Raw genomic sequence first — 20,833 nt, 5'->3', positions numbered from 1 at the left:
GATTTCGGTGAGACTGTTCGGGGTGTTGGTATTTTTCCTGTCTGTGGGTCTATTCCAACTTCAAGACCTAAATAGCATCCTTGGTTAAAGTAAAGTAAAGCGGTGACCATGTTGTGATCCTCGTCAGAGTTATTAGGCTCTTCCCTAAAGGATAGATCAAGATAATTCCCTCGAATCATAAAGACCTGTGGTTTTCACACCAGTATTGATGAGGATATATGTCGGAGTCAAGTGCTCCCGATTCCCCGGTACATGAATCGGGCATGTAAACTCTAAAAGTCGCTATTTCTTTGTGTAACTTCAAACTGAACAAAATCTTAGCGACTTTTCAAAGCTTTTTACACAATTTTTCTGCCGTAAAATCTTTGATGAGTCAGGGTCAATTTGTATATATATACACACGGCATCTTTTAAATGTCATTATATCCACTTAGTTTTTGCTATAGGAAGACACTACAGGAAAACACGGCGGCGGTGTTTTACCTGGACATCCTTTATTTCCCCCAGAAGTACGGACTGGTCACTCCTTTCAGCTGCTATACAGCTTTCGATGCCTGAAGCGGTTAAATAAGTGAGGGGAGGGTATTCCTTTTATAGGCGGGGAAGACAGTGCAGATAGAGACCTGGGCACAAATAATGACATTGGGGGTGGGGGTGGCATGGGGGGTGGGGATAGAACAGTTAATAATTTAAGAAAGAATAGAGGTACAGAGAGATACATAAAGTGCATGTATACTAATGCCAGAAGTCTCGCCAACAAGATGGAGGAATTGGAGTTAATGTTGTTGGAACATAATTATGACATGGTGGGGATACCTGAGACATGGCTGGACGAGAGCCATGACTGGGCGGTTAATTTACAGGGCTATAGTCTGTTCAGAAATGACCGAACAAATAAGCGAGGGGGAGGCGTGTGTTTATATGTAAAATCATCCTTAAAACCCATCCTTCGTGATAATATATATGAATCTAATGAAAGTGTAGAGTCCCTGTGGGTAGAGATAAGGGGAGGGGGGGGAAATAATAAATTACTATAGGGGTTTGTTATAAGTCTCCAAAAATAATGGAAGCAACAGAGAATATCCTCATAAAGCAAATGGATGAAGCTGCGACTCAAGGAGAAGTCATTATTATGGGGGACTTCAATTACCCTGAAATACATTGGGCAACCGAAACCTGCAGTTCCAGCAAAGGTCATAGGCTTTTGACAACTATGAGAGACAATTACCTTTCACAACTGGTTCAGGACCCAACAAGACGGGGGGCACTGCTAGACCTAATATTAACCAACAGGCCAGACCGCATATCAAATGTAAGGGTTGGGGGTCACTTGGGTAATAGTGATCACAAATTAATAAGTTTTCATGTATCCTTTAATAAGATGTATAGTAGAGGGGTTACAAGGACACTAAACTTCAGGAACCCACATTTCCAACGGATGAGAGATGATCTTGGTGCAATTAAGTGGGACGATATCCTGAGACATAAAAATACACAAAGAAAATGGGAGACGTTTATTAGCATCCTGAATAGGACCTGTGCACAATATATACCATATGGAAATAAACACTCGAGAAATAGGAGGAAACCACTATGGCTAAATAGAGCTGTAAGGGGTGCAATAAGAGATAAAAATAAAGCATTTAGAGAATTAAAGCAAGTAGGTAGTGATGAGACATTAAATAAATACAGAAAATTCAATAAATTCTGTAAAAAGCAAATCAAAACAGCAAAGATTGAGACAGAGACTCATTGCCAGAGAAAGTAAAAATAATACCAAAATATTCTTTAACTATATAAATAGTAGGAAGCTAAAAAATGATAGTGTTGGTCCCCTTAAAAATAGTCTGGGTGAAATGGTGGATGAGGATGAGGAAAAAGCCAATATGCTAAATGACTTTTTTTCAACAGTATTTACACAAGAAAATCCCATGACGGATAACATGATCAGGGATAAAAATTCTCTATTAAATGTCACCTGCTTAACCCAGCATGAAGTAAGGGGGTGTCTAAAAATCACTAAAATTGACAAATCCCCGGGCCCGGATGGGATACACCCGCGAGTACTGCAGGAATTAAGCACAGTCATAGACAGACCATTATTTTTAATCTTTAAAGATTCCATAATAACAGTGTCTGTACCACAGGACTGGCGTATAGCAAATGTGGTGCCAATATTCAAAAAGGGGACAAAAACTGAACACGGAAATTATAGGCCAGTAAGTTTAACCTCAACTGTGGGTAAAATCCTGGAGGGTTTTCTAAGAGATACTATACTGGAGTATCTGAGGAAGAATAACCTCATGACCCAATGTCAACATGGGTTTACAAGGGACCGTTCCTGTCAGACTAATCTGATAAGCTTTTATGAAGAGGTAAGTTCAGGACTGGACCAAGGGAATTCAGTGGATATGGTGTACATGGCTTTTCAAAAGCTTTTGATACGGTGCCACACAAAAGGTTGATACATAAAATGAGAACAATGGAGATAGGGGAAAATATGTGTAAGTGGGTTAAGAGCTGGCTCAGGGATAGGAAACAAAGGGTGGTTAATAATGGAGCACACTCTGACTGGGTCACGGTTAGCAGTGGGGTATCACAGGGGTCAGTATTGGGCCCGCTTCTTCTTAACATATTTATTAATGACCTTGTAGGGGGCATAGAGAGTAGAATTTCAATATTTGCAGATGACACTAAACTCTGCAGGGTAATCAATACAGAGGAGGACAATTTTATATTACAGGAGGATTTATGTAAACTAGAAGCTTGAGCTGATAAATGGCAAATGAGCTTTAATGGGGATATAGGTAAGGTCATGCACTTGGGTAGAACAAACAAGATGTATAATTATGTGCTTAATTGTAAAACACTGGGCAAAACTGCCCCTGAAAAAGACCTGGGTGTATGGGTGAACGACAAACTCACATTTAGTGGCCAGTGTCAGGCAGCTGCTGCAAAGGCAAACAAAATAATGGGATGCATTAAAAGAGGCATAGATGCTCATGAGGAGAACATAATTTTACCTCTATATAAGTCACAAGTGCGACCACACTTAGAATACTGTGTACAGTTCTGGTCTCTGGTGTATAAGAAAGACATAGCTGAACTGGAGCGGGTGCAGAGAAGAGCGACCAAGGTTATTAGAGAACTGGGGGGTCTGCAATACCAAGACAGGTTATTACACTTGGGGTTATTTAGTCTGGAAAGTCGAAGGCTTAGGGTGATATTATTACAATGTATAAATATATGCGGGGACAGTACAAAGACCTTTCTAATGATCTTTTTACTCTTAGACCTGTGACAGGGACAAGGGGGCATCCTCTACATCTGGAGGAAAGAAGGTTTAAGCTTAATCACAGATGCAAATTCTTTACTGTAAGAGCAGTGAGACTATGGAACTCTCTGCCATATGATGTTGTAATGAGTGATTCCCTACTAAAATTTAAGAAGGGACTGGATGCCTTTCTTGAAAAGTATAATATTACAGGGTATATACACTAGTTTCCTTAATATTGCGTTGATCCAGGGAGCTAGTCTGATTGCCGTATGTGGAGTTGGGAAGGAAATTTTTTCCCCAATGTGAAGCTTACTGTTTGCCACATGGTTTTTTTTTGGCTTCCTCTGGATCAACATGTTAGGGTAAGTTAGGATAGGATATGGGTTGAACTTGATGTCTTACTTCAACCTTAATAACTATGTTACTATGGGGCTCAGTGGTTAGCGCTGCAGCCTAACCATTGCTGCAGCCTTGCAGCGCTAACCACTGAGCCACCGTGCTGCCCCATAGTAACATAGTTATTAAGGTTGAAGGAAGACTTTAAGTCCATCTAGTTCAACCCATATCCTATCCTAACTTGCCCTAACATGTTGATCCAGAGGAATAGCCTTGCAGCGCTGGAGTCCTGGGTTCGAATCCCACCAAGGACAACATCTGCAAGGAGTTTGTATGTTCTCCCTGTGTTTGCGTAGGTTTCCTCCCACATTCCAAAGACATACTGATAGGGAATTTAGATTGTGAGCCCCATCGGGGACAGTGATGAAAATGTGTGCAAACTGTAAAGCGCTGGGGAATATGTTAGCGCTATATAAAAATAAAGATTATCATTACTATGTAAAAGATGAAGTTGTGCACAGCAAGTCGCTTTGATATTGCTGTGCATATGTTCACTCTTTATTTTTTTAGTGCTTTTTCAGGAGGAACCCACCTGAAAAAGCAGCTGTGTGCACATTCCCTAAGAATCCCAGACCACAGGACTAGTATATTTCTGATGACAGAAAAGCACCTTCCCAGCCGCAGCAACAATGCTTCCTATCAGGCGCTGACAATATCAATAAGCGATCAATACCCGTATTCACCCAGAGTGACAGGAAAGAAATAAATATTTATACCATATAACCTGTATCAATGCACCACTATTCCTGGCCTGTCAATATCTGATTAACTTGAGGAATGGCTTTTCGTTTTCTATTAATGATTAATAATGAGTTGTAATAACCCTATAACTGCTGGAAGCCTCAGCATTACAGCAAGTTGGGCACAAATCCAGGTCAGATGATGCCTTTCTTCTGACCACACCGAGGTTGATCGCTCCCATCGTGTTCTCTTTTTTTTATTAGTGCAAGCGGCCCGATTCTATGCAACGAAGAGGTTTCCGCATGGTGGAGTTAGTGGCCAGAGTGAGTAAATGAAGAGTGTGTGATGGATGTGTGTGTGTTTACTAGGTGGGGGTGAATGGAGGACACCGAGGAGGCGCTGCTTAATTGTCTTCTTGACATGTTCAACTATGACGACTTGATTCATGAAATGCCGATGAGTCTTGGAGAGGGTCACGCGGGGAAGACGCTGAGATAATTAAGATTTCAAGCGTCTGAACAAGGAAGGAAAGTGAGCAGCAGTTAGGAAATCAATAAGACCCTTTTATTTGCTGTGACACAGATGTCTTGGCCAATTGATCCTAATAGGTAGGCTTGATAGCATCGGGCAGCTGCCTCCCCAGAGCAGCGAGGGGGAGCCGGCTGCTTATCAAATGCACAAGTCCCACGTGCCTACTACGCGGGCAGCAGACTTGGACCAGTTCTTGCTACACAACACATAAGAAGAGCCAAGTCCTGACTTCAGCAGATGAGAAAGCAGAAGTGAACATGACGCTGTGAAATAATTCTGATAAATGAGCGATTAAAGTGGTAGATTATTTCCACCCAGTGAGAAAGAGGCGAAACCTCGATGAGGGATTCAGGCTATGTCCTCAAATCTAAGCAATACCATCTACGTTTATCCTAAATGAAGCGCGCCACTCTAAACAGATCCCTAATGATTTCTTTAAAGGACATGGACCTCTTTAGGGACAATTTTAATTTCTACTTTCGTGCATGTATTTAGGGCCAAAAATCACTTTTGCAATTGGGGGTTCATTAAGGATTTTGCACTGTTTGTGTGTTGGTTTGTTTTTTACATGTTCTTCGTTTCCCTGCACTTTTCTTGCTGTAGAAGGAGTTAATTGAGAATGCATCGGTAAGATGGTTCGGACAGGAGAGTTTGTAAGGGTTATCTAATTTTTTTTTTTTTTTTTTAACTGAGCTCCTCTGCGCTGATTTATGACCACAGACCACATCAAAGCGGAGCTGAACTTTTCTGGTCATAATTCCATGGAGTGGAGCTCAGAAAAAGACAGATAAAAGAGTTACAAACACTCCCCATCAGAACCAGCTTACTGACAGATCCTCAGTTAACTCACTCAGCAGCCAGCAGAGTTTGTAACTCTTATCTGTCTATTCCTGACCTCCTCGCCACTTAATTATGACCAAGTTATTCAGTTCCACTTTGATATGGTCTGTGATCATAAATTAGCACAAAGGAGCTCAGAAAAAGACAATCTCTCCCATTAGAATCTGCTTACTGATAGATTCTCAGTTAAAGGGAATCTGTCACCCCTTTTTTAAGATATCATATAATGATATCATTCAATTGTGTGTCACATAAGGATTCTCTTAGTACTTTTGCTTCCCCCTGACCCCGCACCTTTCATGCATAAATACCTTTTTTATATTGGTTCAGATGTATGTAAATTGCTGCTGTCCTGTCCAATGGGAGGGGCTTATTCACCTGCTCCCCCCCTCCCTGTCTTGCTCTTCTTGTGTAGAGCAAGACAGGGAGGGGGGGGGGGGAGCAGGTGAATAAGCCCCGCCCATCGGACCGGACCGTGGCAGTTTACATACATCTGAACCGATATAAAAAAAAAGTATTTATGCATGAAAGGTGCGGGGTCAGGGGGAAGCAAAAGTACTAAGAGAATCCTTATGTGACACACAATTGAATGATATCATTATATGATAGCTCAAAAAAGGGGTGACAGATTCCCTTTAACTAATTCTGCAGCCAGCAAAAGAGTGCAACACAGCGGTTATAGAAGGCAAACTCTGCAGTTTTTGTTTTAATGAAACCCAATTGAAAAAATGATCTTTACCCCAAAATACATGCATATAGCCCATTAAAGATTGGACAAATTTATTCTCCTCATCTTCTAAAACGTATATATTTTTTAGCCAACATAGCAGCAAGTAGACTTGTTTTTACAAGACGAATTGTAGTTTTAAATGATACCATTCATTCCGCCATGCGATGTTTTGGAAAATGGGAAGAAATCTGTTAAGAAATATTATTATTATTATTATTATTATTAATAATGCAATTCTATTTCAAACAGATACGTCTTCGCTGCTTTTAATTCCACTTTTTTCGGGAGCAATTTTTACCAAAACTAATTTTGGGAATTTGATTTGAGGATTGTAGGTGAGGGGCGTTGCAGGGGGCTGATGTGAGCCAGTGTACGCCCACACCGGGAACCACACCATTTAATAAATGCTGCTGTCAGAGGCATGTCTGCACCTACATGAAGAGACAGATGGATTTGCACTAGCGACATCCACAGATCTGTGGTTAGATCTCCAAGATGTTTGGAACAACCTCCCTGACGAGTCATTCCAAAAACTTTGTGCAAGTACAAGTATACCTAGAAAAATTTGTTTTAAAAGCAAAAGGCGGTCACACCAAATATTGATTGGATATAGATTTTTTTGTTCATTCACTTTGAATTTTCAGAATTAAAAACAGAAAACACCACTTTTTTTTTTTTTTTTATAAGATTCTTATTTTACAGCATATTTTTCAACACTGCTGAATAAATACAATATTGCAGAAATCAGCGTGCACCTATGGGAGAATTCCAGCTATATCATGCAGTGTTAGGATAAACCTTATAGCAAATACAGTGAGAATACCTTAACTATGCATCTGATAATCTGAAAAAAAAAAAAAATTATAAAAGTCTAGAAAACTGTGCAGAAATAAGCAAAATAATTTGCCCTATGGGAATATATAGATATCATGGACAGTGAACTCCGAATGGATAACCCCCTAGTTTAGCCGTAATAAAGAGCAGCAGAGTAGCAATGATTACCTGTTTGTTGCACCCAATCAATGTTGGTATTACATGGCCAACCCTGGAGATTTTCTACAATTAGATGTGTCTTATACACATTTGTAAAACCATCTGATAATCCAGAAATACTGATAATATTACACACATCAGGCTCCACTGATCCAGGATTAAAGAAAATGTATTGTAAGCGATGATGGCTCACCTGTCCATTGGCCAGAATTTTCTTAAGCTCCGCAGAAGAGGTTTTAAGGCTGTAAGAGAAGACCACACACCCCGATAGTCATGCACTGTATATAAGTTTAACATCATTGCCATGTATTGAGAATATAACAATTTAAAATAAAAATCCTTTATACGAAAAGCAGGAAAAAAAATTCATGTAACTTTACTCTACTGATCTGTTTACAGTTGTGGCCAAAAGTATTGACACCCCTGCAATTCTGTCAGATAATACTCAGTTTCTTCCTGAAAATGACTGCAAACACAAATTCTTTGGTATTATCTTCATTTAATTTGTCTTAAATGAAAAAAACACAAGAGAGAATAAAGCAAAAAGCAAAACATTGATCATTTCACACACAACTCCAAAAATGGGCCAGACAAAAGTATTGGCACCCTCAGCCTAATACTTGGTGCACAACCTTTAGCCAAAATAACTGCGACCAACCGCTTCCGGTAACCATCAATGAGTTTCTTACAATGCTCTGCTGGAATTTTAGACCATTCTTCTTTGGCAAACTGCTCCAGGTCCCTGATATTTGAAGGGTGCCTTCTCCAAACTGCCATTTTTAAATCTCTCCACAGTTGTTCTATGGGATTCAGGTCTGGACTCATTGCTGGCCACCTTAGAAGTCCAGTGCTTTCTCTCAAACCATTTTCTAGTGCTTTCTGAAGTGTGTTTTGGGTCATTGTCCTGCTGGAAGACCCATGACCTCTGAGGGAGACCCAGCTTTCTCACACTGGGCCCTACATTATGCTGCAAAATTTGTTGGTAGTCTCAGACTTCATAATGCCATGCACACGGTCAAGCAGTCCAGTGCCAGATGCAGCAAAGCAACCCCAAAACATCAGGGAACCTCCGCCATGTTTGACTGTAGGGACCGTGTTCTTTTCTTTGAATGCCTCTTTTTGTCTCCTGTAAACTCTATGTTGATGCCTTTGCCCAAAAAGCTCTACTTTTGTCTCATCTGACCAGAGAACATTCTTCCAAAACGTTTTAGGCTTTTTCAGGTAAGTTTTGGCAAACTCCAGCCTGGATTTTTTATGTCTCGGGGTAAGAAGTGGGGTCTTCCTGGGTCTCCTACCATACAGTCCCTTTTCATTCAGATGCCGACGGATAGTACGGGTTGACACTGTTGAACCCTCGGACTGCAGGGCAGCTTGAACTTGTTTGGATGTTAGTCGAGGTTCTTTATCCAACATCCGCACAATCTTGCGTTGAAATCTCTTGTCAATTTTTCTTTTCCGTCCACATCTAGGGAGGTTAGCCACAGTGCCATGGGCTTTAAACTTCTTGATGACACTGCGCACGGTAGACACAGGAACATTCAGGTCTTTGGAGATGGACTTGTAGCCTTGAGATTGCTCATGCTTCCTCACAATTTGGTTTCTCAAGTCCTCAGACAGTTCTTTGGTCTTCTTTCTTTTCTCCATGCTCAATGTGGTACACACAAGGACACAGGACAGAGGTTGAGTCAACTTTAATCCATGTCAACTGGCTGCAAGTGTGATTTAGTTATTGCCAACACCTGTTAGGTGCCACAGGTAAGTTACAGGTGCTGTTAATTACACAAATTAGAGAAGCATCACATCATTTTTCGAACAGTGCCAATAATTTTGTCCACCCTCTTTTATATGTTTGGTGTGGAATTATATCCAATTTGGCTTTAGGACAATTCTTTTTGTGTTTTTTCATTTAAGACAAATTAAATGAAGATAATAACAAAGAATTTGTGTTTGCAATCATTTTCAGGAAGAAACTGAGTATTATCTGACAGAATCGCAGGGGTGTCAATACTTTTGGCCACAACTGTATGTAGTTGAACCTATCTGGACATATAATAATCCAGACGTCTGATAATCCGCCTCTTGCTTGCAGCATAGAACTGCAGTTTAAAAAGGACTTTACGGTGCGGTTTTGCCTGTAATTGTGGATCCTATAGTAGATGTCCGTTAATAATGGTGCTGTGAAATACCCACATCCGTCACTACCAGTAAGGACAATTCCTGCAGACAGACACATCCATTAGGGTTCATTTACAGTCTAGTGAGCCTCTGTCTGTCCTTGTGGCATCAATACGTTTTTGTCGTATTTAATAGCACAGTAGATACACTATTATATACACTGGTATACAGAGGGGGAAAGTGCATTGCACGATATGGTATTATTTCTCAAAAATCAAAACAGCCCCTTGGCATATGCCTCCATTTTAGGCTTCAAACACCAAGTTAAAGGGCATCTGTTCAATGTACTGGTGCTCGGTGCACCCTTGATGCTGTCAAACACTTAACTACACCTTCCCACCTGCTTCTTTTCGCTCAATCTCCATACCCCCACACCTTCTTTGATTGACAGCTCTGGTTTCATACAGCCAAACAAGGGCAGAGATAGATGGAGAACAAGCAGGTGGGAAGGTGTACTTAAATTTCTGGCCCCACCATGTAGAGGAGTGCTTGTACTTGGTGTTTATTTCAGAGATGGACTATTGTCAGCATACAATAACTGTTCAAACCATGTTGTAAAAACTGTGCTTCCATAAAGGTCCTTTCTCAATCCCTAAAAAAATGACTTTCAAGTGGTCCATAAGAACTTTTTAAGGTTCAGCTTCCTCCAATGTCCCACTAGGTCTCATGGACACGGGTGTACTAGTTACATCTTCTGAGCTGTAGCACAACACCCATTGCACATTATGGGGCTATAATATACCTTAATATGCCTCTGAACACAAAGTTTTCCCCCTTCAAACTTAATTCAGAATCATACAGAAAAAACGTGCGTTGAACCCTCAGAGATGTTCTCCCCTAACCGGCATTGCACCGTACAGAGACACCACGAAGCGGCACGTGTTTATGGCAGTAGTTGGCACGCCAACTTTTCGTCATTCTTTCAAGGTAATTGCATTTAGATGTGCTACTAATTGGTTATAGTTACGTTTGTTGGAAGTTTCGGAGTCCTCATTGTCATGTGTGTACCTTGTATCTGTGCAGGTAAGATGGACATCCCCTTTAAATGTTTTCTATAGTCGGTTGACATAATAGTCATATGACAAATCTCCAGAGCCCTGAGCAGTGAGTAATATAGGGTTAGGACCCTGATGAATGTACACATGTAATAGGTCGTGCTTCAGTCCCCTTATTAGCCGTCCGTGGATTACTTCCATTATTTTCCATTCACTGCCTCAGCCGTTAAGTTGCTCCTCGACAGTTTAGAGAAACACATCCACGCAGCGCTTACTGCATTTTCCTGAACACAGCCCTGGGGTAATGCTTTTATAGGGGCGCCTGACTGACACCGAACAGCAACGTGCATGCTTTAATGTGCAAGAACGCACTTACCTATTGCTGGGTAAGCTGTCCGACACCGAGGGGCTGCAGTTGCTGGATGCTCCCGCTCGGGTGTTCACCTGTAATTAGGGATAATAAAAGGCATCTATGTACTTATCATATTCATGAGCAGTGAAAAGCATATTTGGTTCATCTGAGCTACTGGCATGATGGAAACAAACCATGTGCTTGATTTTCATATATTTGACCACATCGCTGTCAAAATCTACGGCAGCTTGGAAAAGCCTTTAAATTTACACAGCACAATAACATCATTCGCAAATTAATGTGATTACTGGCAAGGCTTGCTTACATTAATAAAACAGCACTTTAAAATATTGTTCTCGCCGCAACAATAAGCGTCGGTGATTTCAAAAATGAATCAAACTGTGATTAAAAATTTGCAAAGCTTGCGGGGCTCTGCTGGATACCTGAGCGCGCCTGCGACAGAAAACAAAGGAGCGCGGGACGCCGAGTCCCACATAGGTATCGTTTCACCACACTTTATAGGGATTGTCTGGATTCTCCTGCCGCTGGGAACGGTAAAAAAATAAAATATCTGGCTAATTTCCAAGAAAAAAGGAAAAACAAAACAAAAATGAGAAAGAAAGAAAAAAACAAAACAAAGAAATTAAATGCAAAACATTATAAATCAGTCACTTCTTAAAGCAACACTTATGGCCAAATTCTTTATTTATTAAGATAATAGAGATTATTATTGGACTTATGAGGAAATAATGTATCACCCATGATAGGTAGGTAGATAGGTAGGTAGGTAGGTAGATGAGGCAAAATGAAGGCAGCAGACAAAACTAGAAAACAAAAAAAAGTGCAATATAAGTGGACTTTATCAGCCCATGTGGGATCATTTTGGTTCAAGGTGTGGACCTCTCTCAGGCTTGACAAGACCTCCTATATTGTACTTTATCTTGTTGGTGTGCGGTCTACATTATGTACACACACGATTTTGCAAGTTTTCCTGCCTACTAAGAATGGAGAAGTCTGTAATTTTTATCGTAGTTACACTTCAACTGTGAGAGACAGAATCTTAAAAGAAAAATCACATTGTGTGATTTTTACATAATTAAATTGCATTTTATTACATGAAATAAGTATTTGATCACCTACCATTCAGCAAGAATTCTGGCTCTCACAGACCTGTTGGTTTTTCTTTAGGAAGCTCTCCTACTCTGCAATCACTATCTTTATTAATTGCACCTCTCCACACACTCAAGCAATCAATCAATCAATCACACTCCAACCTCTCCACTTTGGCCAAGACCAAAAAGAGCTGTCTAAGGAAACCAGGGACAAAATTGTAGACCTGCACAAGTCTGGGATGGGCTACAGGACAATAGGCAAGCAGCTTGGTGAGAAGGTAACAACTATTGGCACAATTATTATTCCTCAGTCTGGGGCTCCATGCAAGATCTCGCCTCATGGGGTAAGGATGATTCTAAGAAAGGTCAGGAATCAGCCCAGAACTACACAGGAGGACCTGGTCAATGACCTGAAGAGAAGTGTCTCAAACATTACCATTAGCAACATACTACGCCATCATAGATTAAAATACTGCAGGGCACGCAAGGTCCCCCTGCTCACAGCAGCACAAGTCCAGGCCCGATTGAAGTTCGCCAATAGACATCTGGATGATCCAGAGGAGGCATGGGAGAAGGCGATGTGGTCAGATAAGACCAGAAGGCGATGTGGTCAGATAAGACCTAAATAGAACTTTTTGGTTTCAACTCCACTTGCTGTTTTTGGAGGAAGAAGAAGGAAGAGTACAACCCCAAGAACACTGTCCCAACCATGAAGCATGGTGGGGGAAATATACTTTGGGGTGTTTTTCTGCAAAGGGGACAGAATGACTGCACCGTATTAAAGAGGGGATGGATGGGGTCATGTATCACAAAATTTTGGACAACAACCTCCTCCCTCAGTAAGAGCATTGAAGATATGTCATGGCTGGGTCTTCCAGCATGACAATGGCCCGAAACACACAGCCAAGGCAACTAAGGAGTGGCTCCATAAGAAGCATTCAAGGTCCTGGAGTGGTCTACCCAGTCTCTAGACCTGAACCCAATAGAAAATCTTTGGAGGGAGCTGAAACTCAATGTTGCCCAGAGATAACCCCGAAACCTGAAAGATCTGGAGAAGGTCTGTATGGAGGAGTGGGCCGAAATCCCTGCTGCAGTGTGTGCAAACCTGGTCAAGAACTACAGGAAATGTCTGACCTCTGTAACTGGTATTATCTTCATTTAATTTGTCTTAAATGAAAAAACACAAAAAGAATTGTCCTAAAGCCAAATTGGATATAAAAAAAAGAGGGTGGACAAAAGTATTGGCACTGTTCGAAAAATCATGTGATGCTTCTCTAATTTGTGTAATTAACAGCACCTGTAGCGTACCTGTGGCACCTAACAGGTGTTAGCAATAACTAAATCACACTTGCAGCCAGTTGACATGGATTAAAGTTGACTCAACCTCTGTCCTGTGTCCTTGTGTGTACCACATTGAGCATGGAGAAAAGAAAGAAGACCAAAGAACTGTCTGAGGAATTGAGAACCCAAATTGTGAGGAAGCATGAGCAATCTCAAGGCTACAAGTCCATCTCCAAAGACCTGAATGTTCCTGTGTCTACCGTGCGCAGTGTCATCAAGAAGTTTAAAGCCCATGGCACTGTGGCTAACCTTCCTAGATGTGGACGGAAAAGAAAAATTGACAAGAGATTTCACCGCAAGATTGTGCGGATGTTGGATAAAGAACCTCGACTAACAACCAAACATGTTCAAGCTGCCCTGCAGTCCGAGGGTACAACAGTGTCAACCCGTACTATCCGTCGGCGTCTGAATGAAAAGGGACTGTATGGTAGGAGACCCAGGAAGACCCCACTTCTTACCCAGAGACATAAAAAAGCCAGGCTGGAGTTTGCCAAAACGTACCTGAAAAAGCCTAAAACGTTTTGGAAGAATGTTCTCTGGTCAGATGAGACAAAAGTAGAGCTTTTTGGGCAAAGGCATCAACATAGAGTTTACAGGAGAAAAAAAGAGGCATTCAAAGAAAAAAAAACACGGTCCCTACAGTCAAACACTGGCGGAGGTTCCCTGGTGTTTTGGGGTTGCTTTGCTGCCTCTGGCACTGGACTGCTTGACCGTGTGCATGGCATTATGAAGTCTGAAGACTACCAACAAATTTTGCAGCATAATGTAGGACCCAGTGTGAGAAAGCTGGGTCTCCCAGCAGGACAATGACCCAAAACACACTTCAAAAAGCACTAGAAAATGGTTTGAGAGAAAGCACTGGAGACTTCTAAGGTGGCCAGCAATGAGTCCAGACCTGAATCCCATAGAACACCTGTGGAGAGATCTAAAAATGGCAGTTTGGAGAAGGCACCCTTCTAATATCAGGGACCTGGAGCAGTTTGCCAAAGAAGAATGGTCTAAAATTCCAGCAGAGCATTGTAAGAAACTCATTGATGGTTACAGGAAGCGGTTGGTCACAGTTATTTTGGCTAAAGGTTGTGCAACCAAGTATTAGGCTGAGGGTGCCAATACTTTTGTCTGGCCCATTTTTGGAGTTTTGTGTGAAATGATCAATGTTTTGCTTTTTCCGTCATTCTCTTTTGTGTTTTTTCATTTAAGACAAATTAAATGAAGATAATAATACCAAAGAATTTGTGTTTGCAATCACTTGCAGGAAGAAACTGAGTATTATCTGACAAAATTGCAGGGGTGTCAATACTTTTGGCCACAAGAGTGTGTGTGTGTGGATATTATATATATATTAGTCAGAATTAACATGAAAACATGCAGAGTATTGGTGCTTTAATTTTAATCAATTCCATCACTTCTTGTAGTAATAGTATAGATTCAGAAATTAAATGTAGTCGAAAGAATTAAAACGGGAAAAAAAAAAAAAATTGACTTAGAGGTATTAAAAAACCTTCCAATAGCACTTCTGTAGGCCATCAAGGGGTTAACACGAAGTGAAACCGCACAGCGCAAGGTTCTGATCCGTCCTGTACTCACAGCCGCAGTTCCTGCTAGTAAATGTAAGTCCCGCTTGTCAGTAATGCTGAAAGTACAGATTTTTTTTTTTTTTGACGTTTCAATAAGTGGAACACAGCATTTCAAATCCATCCAACTTTACTGAAACAATTATTGAAATTCCTACCTTGAGGCCATGTATGTTCCGCTTCCCGGGAGGCTTGCAGGCTGCAACAGTAATAGACTAAATTGTAGATCACATCGGGGCCATTTACAATCCCCCCCACCCCCCTTCTTCCTTTGAAATGAATCGTTTAAAAAGAAATGAGAGTGACACCAAAATTAGCAGCGAGGAATGATTGAAGAGAGGCTCTCCGAGCAGAGAGAGGAGTCCCAGAAGACTGGATCCTTTCTGTGAAATCACACACCCTCCTGACACCGTCTCATCTAAATTCTAATTTCTGCTTAAAAACACATAATAAAAAAAACACACACACACACAGAGTAAGCTAAAACTGATTGTGTGCTGCCCCTAATTCCACATTCTGGAGCAGGTGCGGTGATACTGGGAATTCCTTGCAGAAGGACTATTCATATTAATATCCAGGATGCTCTCCACGTGCTGCCTGTCAGCGCAGGGCGTCTTATTAAATGCTCCTAATATCTATCTCGGAGAGGGGCAGCCTGGGCTCATTTCAGGCCACAGACAGGAGCTCTGCATATTACAGCCATATCAGAATGGTGACACGCAGGTGGGATGCAGTTATAAATAATAGTGACCCCTAGACTGAAACTGCTCAGTGAATACATGAAACCTTGGATTAATCTAAATATATCGGCAAATGGAAAGAAAGAAAAAAAAAAAAAAGCATTTTCACTGTAAGTAAAAAAAAAAAAAAAAGTAAATACAGACCTTTTAGTCTCATCTGTCAAATTTTTGAAAAATTCATGTAAAGATATCACCCAATTGTGCGCCCCATTAGGATTCTTTTAGGGTTTTTTTTATTCCCCCTGACCCCGCACCTTTGATGCAAAAATACCTTTGTTATGTTAGTGAAGAGGAATGCAAATCACGCTGCGGTTCGGTCCGATGGGCGGGGCTTAGTCGGCTTTTCCCCCCCTCCTCGGCTTGCTGAGCGTAATCTTCATCTGTGAATATCACAGATAACGTTGCTTTCCGTGCTTGCGCATTCAAAATGGCCTCTGGCGCCTGTGCAGTATGCTTTGCCTAACTGTGGGCGAAGCATATAATCGGTACTGCACATGCGCCGGTATTTTCCAGTGCGGTCTATGCCCTGGAAGTCTTCACATGCAGGACACACTTCCGGGGCATAGACCGCGCTGGAAAATACCGGCACACGCGCAGTACCGATTATATGCTTTGCCCACAGTTGGGCAAAGCATACTGCGCAGGCGCCAGAGGCCTCTTTGAATGCGCAAGCAGGGAAAGCAACGTTATCTGTGATATTCACAGATGAAGATTGCGCTCAGCAAGCCGGGGGGGGGGGGGGGGGGAGAAGCCGACTAAGCCACACCCATCGGACCGGACCACACCCCTCCCCGGTGAGTATAATAAAACTTATTTTTCTTATCTTGCAGGTCAGATCGGTGCTCATCTACAGCATTAGGCAGTAGCCGTATCTTATATCGGCCAAAACTGCTGACAGGTTCATTTTAAAGAGGATTTTCCAACAGTATGAGCAGATTAAACTTTCCACCTGGAATAGTGGCTGCAGAGCCGAGTAAAACAATTTAAAAGCTTTTTTTTATATATTTCTTTTCTCCGGTGTAGTTATTAGCGAGAAAATACATGATTTCTACTGCTATTGTGCAGTATAGAACAGAGCAGAGTGTCATTAAAACACATTTGCAGGTGCAGCTCTCCTCTCACAGCTCTGGCCCTTCCCATACACAGATACTGTCATAAGAGAAGATCTGGAGTGTTTGTAATCACACTGCTATAATCTCTTCCCTCCACACTGACTGCCATGAAATAAAAGCTGGAGGTGTTTCTAATCACACTGCTATATTCTCCTCCCCACACACTGTCTGTCATGATATAAAAGCTGGAGGTGTTTGTAATCATACTTAGTTCTGCCAGTACTTCTTTCCCCCCCACACTGAAGATGAAAATGTTTGTATTCACACTCAGCATTACAAGGCTGAGACCAAGACTGTGTGTCATTACATGCGTCACATGAGAAATACTGCTCAAGGTCTCGCTATGGGTGAGTTTTTCTTTCCCCTGCATGACGCCTCCTATTTATGATTGATTAACATCATGCAGGGGACAAGCTGCACGCCACAGAGAAGAATCACCACAATTATCAAGTTGGGGTGATCATAAATAATAACTACGGTAACTTTACAAGCCAATATCTCCGCAAAAGAGATGAGATTTTCAAAAAATAAAAACTACATTGTATTAGAAAGATTGGACATGTTGAATTTCAGCTCAGGGCAAACAGAACCTGCGACTGAGGATACTAATGGAGGTGTGAACCTAACTCTAAAGTACCTGAACGAAGAGCAAAATGACATTTTTTAAAGTTTGATGGAAGTGGCAAGTAAATAGGGGTTATATTCTGTGCAGGAAACACAATAAGAACTGGGCATTTGCCTTACAAAGTTTAAAGTAAGAGCGACAGTAGCAAAAAAAAAGAAAAAAAATTGTGTGATCGCTTCATTCCGAAGATTAATGGTGGTCACAAGGCAGCAGGAAATGTAAGCATGTCCTGTTATGTACAATTGCTTCATCTGGTAGGAAACGCCTATAGGATATAAATATTATCTCTCCGTCAATATAATTACTTAAACCATGACCTATATAGTCAAAATAGGAAATAGTTAATCTCCCCTTTAATTCTGAAAACACTCCAATGTACAAAACTGACTGCATTGCTATCCAGCTGGGCTTAGATGTTTCCTGGAAGCTGACCAGCTTTAGTCTATACTGGTAATAACCCAAAATAAGTATATTGATTTTTGGACTCTTTGGGACAGATCATAAAGTCTAGACACTACATCTTTGCTATAAAGATACTGAGGCTTTACAAAACCTTTACAAATTTCCACTTTTTTTGCACACACTGTAAAACACAAAAAGGTACAACTAATCTGGATAATGTTTAGATGCAATTAGATGTTAGTTAAGGACCTTAAATTGGTTTATAGTTTGGACAATAAATTTTTGTCAGAAGGGTCGAACAATGAAAAGCAAATCAGAGACAGAATAAGAACCAGCCTTTTAAAGAGGTTTTATCTTCTTCTTAAAAGGGTACAAATGAAAAGGGTTTGCAAAATTAAGCAACTTTGCAATTTACCTGGTATCAAAAATCCACTCCGTTCTTAATAATGGAGGGATTTTTAATTCCATAATTAACTCCTCGCTGCAAAGATCACATAGGTAAGGAGTGCAGCACTTGCAAGCTTTTGGCTTCAGAGCTTGCAAGTGCTGCCTTGATGCTGCAGAGGCAACGATGTCTCTGCTTGAAAGGATATCAGAAATGTCAATCTTCAGGTGTGCACTCACAGGATGAAGGCGGTCCGGAGGCAGGGGAGTGACACGCTCCCACTACAGTACACAGAGGATGGAAAAAATAAAAAAAACTTGAACTCAATTCTCTAACAGGATATTTATAAAATAGGTTTTCCAGATTAGATATTTTTTTTAAGGGGATTATTTTTTTATCTACATATACATATTAAGTACGTCTGTTTCCAGCAAAACTGAGTAAGAACCCTTAAAGTATGTGCACACAACATGTTTTTCAGGTAGATTCCGTCTGGAATCCGTCTAAAAAAGTGCCCCTTAAATTGAAAATAATGCACAGCAATGTCAAAACGACAGTGCTGTGTACGTTCAGTCTTCTATCACTTCTACAGTATAGTGTAAGAGACGCCAGTGGTGAAGTCACCTCCAGAAAACGACAGCTGTTGTTTTCCTGAAGCGACTTTGGCTGGGAAAATCCAGAAGGATGCGCTGGCGTCTTAAAGATGCTCCATGCGCAAAGCCTCCTGAGAAACTGATCATTTGATAGAGTATCCTTGCATAAATAGACAGTATAACTATGCAGATATGCCTTCCATGAGCCTGAAAAAGCTTGATATTACCCACTCTCTTCATAACCCCATATCTGGCAGTCATACAACATATCACCAAGATTTGTCGGCATTAGATAAATTTAAGCAATAGCTGAACAGAGTTTTCAGCATCCTGGTGGAGGAGGACAGGGTAGACTTCGCTGATGCTTTTAGGAGAAAACATTGTATGACTTGGAGGGTTTAAATCAGCAGCCGGGAGAGGCGCGGGGTTCTGCGGAGCGGAGTGCAGCTCCGGATTTCCACAACTTGCTGTCTGTCAATACCACACGACAAATAAAGATGATTATTATGAATAGGAACACGCTCACAGGTCTTGGCTCACACAGCGCAGGCTGCTCCCTTCCCACGTCCCCTGCACGCCACAAATTGTTGTTAAAGTCACTGTCAATTTTGATTGATTGTCTTGAAGTAAAGAATTACATTTTTGCCCCCTGCTCTGTCTCGGTGGAATGCATATTTAACCCCTGCTGTGTCAGCGGAGAGTGTGCTGTGCCCCAGCTATTAACAATCGTCACACACTCTATAATTATTGCACACATCAATAAGCCTTTGTGCAACGCAGCAAGATGTGAAGTAATGTGTGAGCGCGGGCGGGCCTGCAGCCGGGAACAGGTGCACCACTCCACACCTTTGGGTGGCAGAATGCGTGTGTAAACGTTTCTCAGGCGTGATGATGCTAGTGTAAATGCAAATATACTCCGTGAATAAGCACAAACAAAGCTCGAGAAGGTGCATGTCCTACCCCAGGAAAACATGGACTTCCGCCACAGACGAGTGGTACAGTAATGGGCATCTGAGACAGCACACTCAGAGTATTAAGACCACATTTTGGGCATATAAATCACAATATTTTGCAACTTCTGCTCTTTTATACCAGTCTTAACACCTTTCTAAAATGTTGGCAGGACCCCATAGCTCAATTAAAATGTATTCCAGAAAGTGGAGTAAATTATAGCAGATATCAGGTAATAGCTGGAGTAACGTCCCAATTCTTGTAATAAATTTGGTGCACCTTACTCAAGTAAAAACTTTTCTGGAATACTAAAGTACGAAACATCAGTCTTGATGAATCGGCCACATAACGCTGATAATTTTCCTTCAGCATCCAGTAGGGTTTATTTCATTTTATAGCCTGCCCTTAAATAGGTGATCTTTAATTGGTATCTGCAAAGTTAAAATCAATGGAAGTGGATAGCACAACTATAACCAGTGTATAGTGAGGCCGGTTTCACATGTCCGTGCTCGGATCGGAAAATCCAGCCTGACCGCCGGGTCCCCTGACCTGAGCCAACGGCCTCGCAGGAATATATAGGAGCCAGCTAGGCACAGATCAGATGATCTGGTCGTCAGACTGGGTATTGTGTTCTAAATAAGGACCATGAACAGAATTTAGAGTTCCGGTAGGTTCTTACGTCCTCCAGGTATAGTTGACTAATACAGGGCTGCTGAAGAACAGGGCTCCCTACCAACTGCACTATACAGCCGTCCAACTCAGGAGGGTTACGGACGTTGTAGAGAATCACAAAAACCATTGAAAATGTAATCACATTTGTATCAATGGGAGCTGCTCATAGTCTGCATATTCTGAAGCTGTGATGCCTATCTAAGGAACTGTAAGGAATAAATGTAACCAAATTTCCTCTCCTAAACAAAACTTCTGAATCCACTCGTGGAATAAACCTGTATTACAAGAATTCACCATAAACTCCTGCCATGATCAATATCTATATTCTCGAAAATTGGCTCAGATACAAAGTTATA

The 20,833-nt window shown here is 41.3% G+C and overlaps 1 protein-coding gene across 2 annotated transcripts in view; it reads right to left on the bottom strand.

Moving 5' to 3' along the window:
• MAP2K5 (mitogen-activated protein kinase kinase 5) overlaps nt 1-20,833 on the bottom strand; it is a 166,661-nt gene that overhangs the window by 111,907 nt on the left and 33,921 nt on the right. The window contains exons 5-8 of one of the 2 annotated variants that reach the window (XM_073568919.1): nt 15,156-15,196; nt 10,995-11,062; nt 7,642-7,690; nt 7,279-7,299 (exon numbers count right to left, since the gene is read on the bottom strand). In XM_073568919.1, coding sequence (XP_073425020.1) covers nt 7,279-7,299; nt 7,642-7,690; nt 10,995-11,062; nt 15,156-15,196 — 179 coding nt within the window. The remainder of the gene's footprint in view (nt 1-7,278; nt 7,300-7,641; nt 7,691-10,994; nt 11,063-15,155; nt 15,197-20,833) is intronic. The other variant, XM_073568920.1, reaches the window with a different exon arrangement.

Source organism: Dendrobates tinctorius, unplaced genomic scaffold (assembly GCF_039654945.1).
Source record: "Dendrobates tinctorius isolate UK_male_01 unplaced genomic scaffold, ASM3965494v1 ptg000022l, whole genome shotgun sequence".
Taxonomy (NCBI): Eukaryota; Metazoa; Chordata; class Amphibia; order Anura; family Dendrobatidae; genus Dendrobates; species Dendrobates tinctorius.
This window is presented reverse-complemented; position numbering and strand designations above follow the sequence as displayed.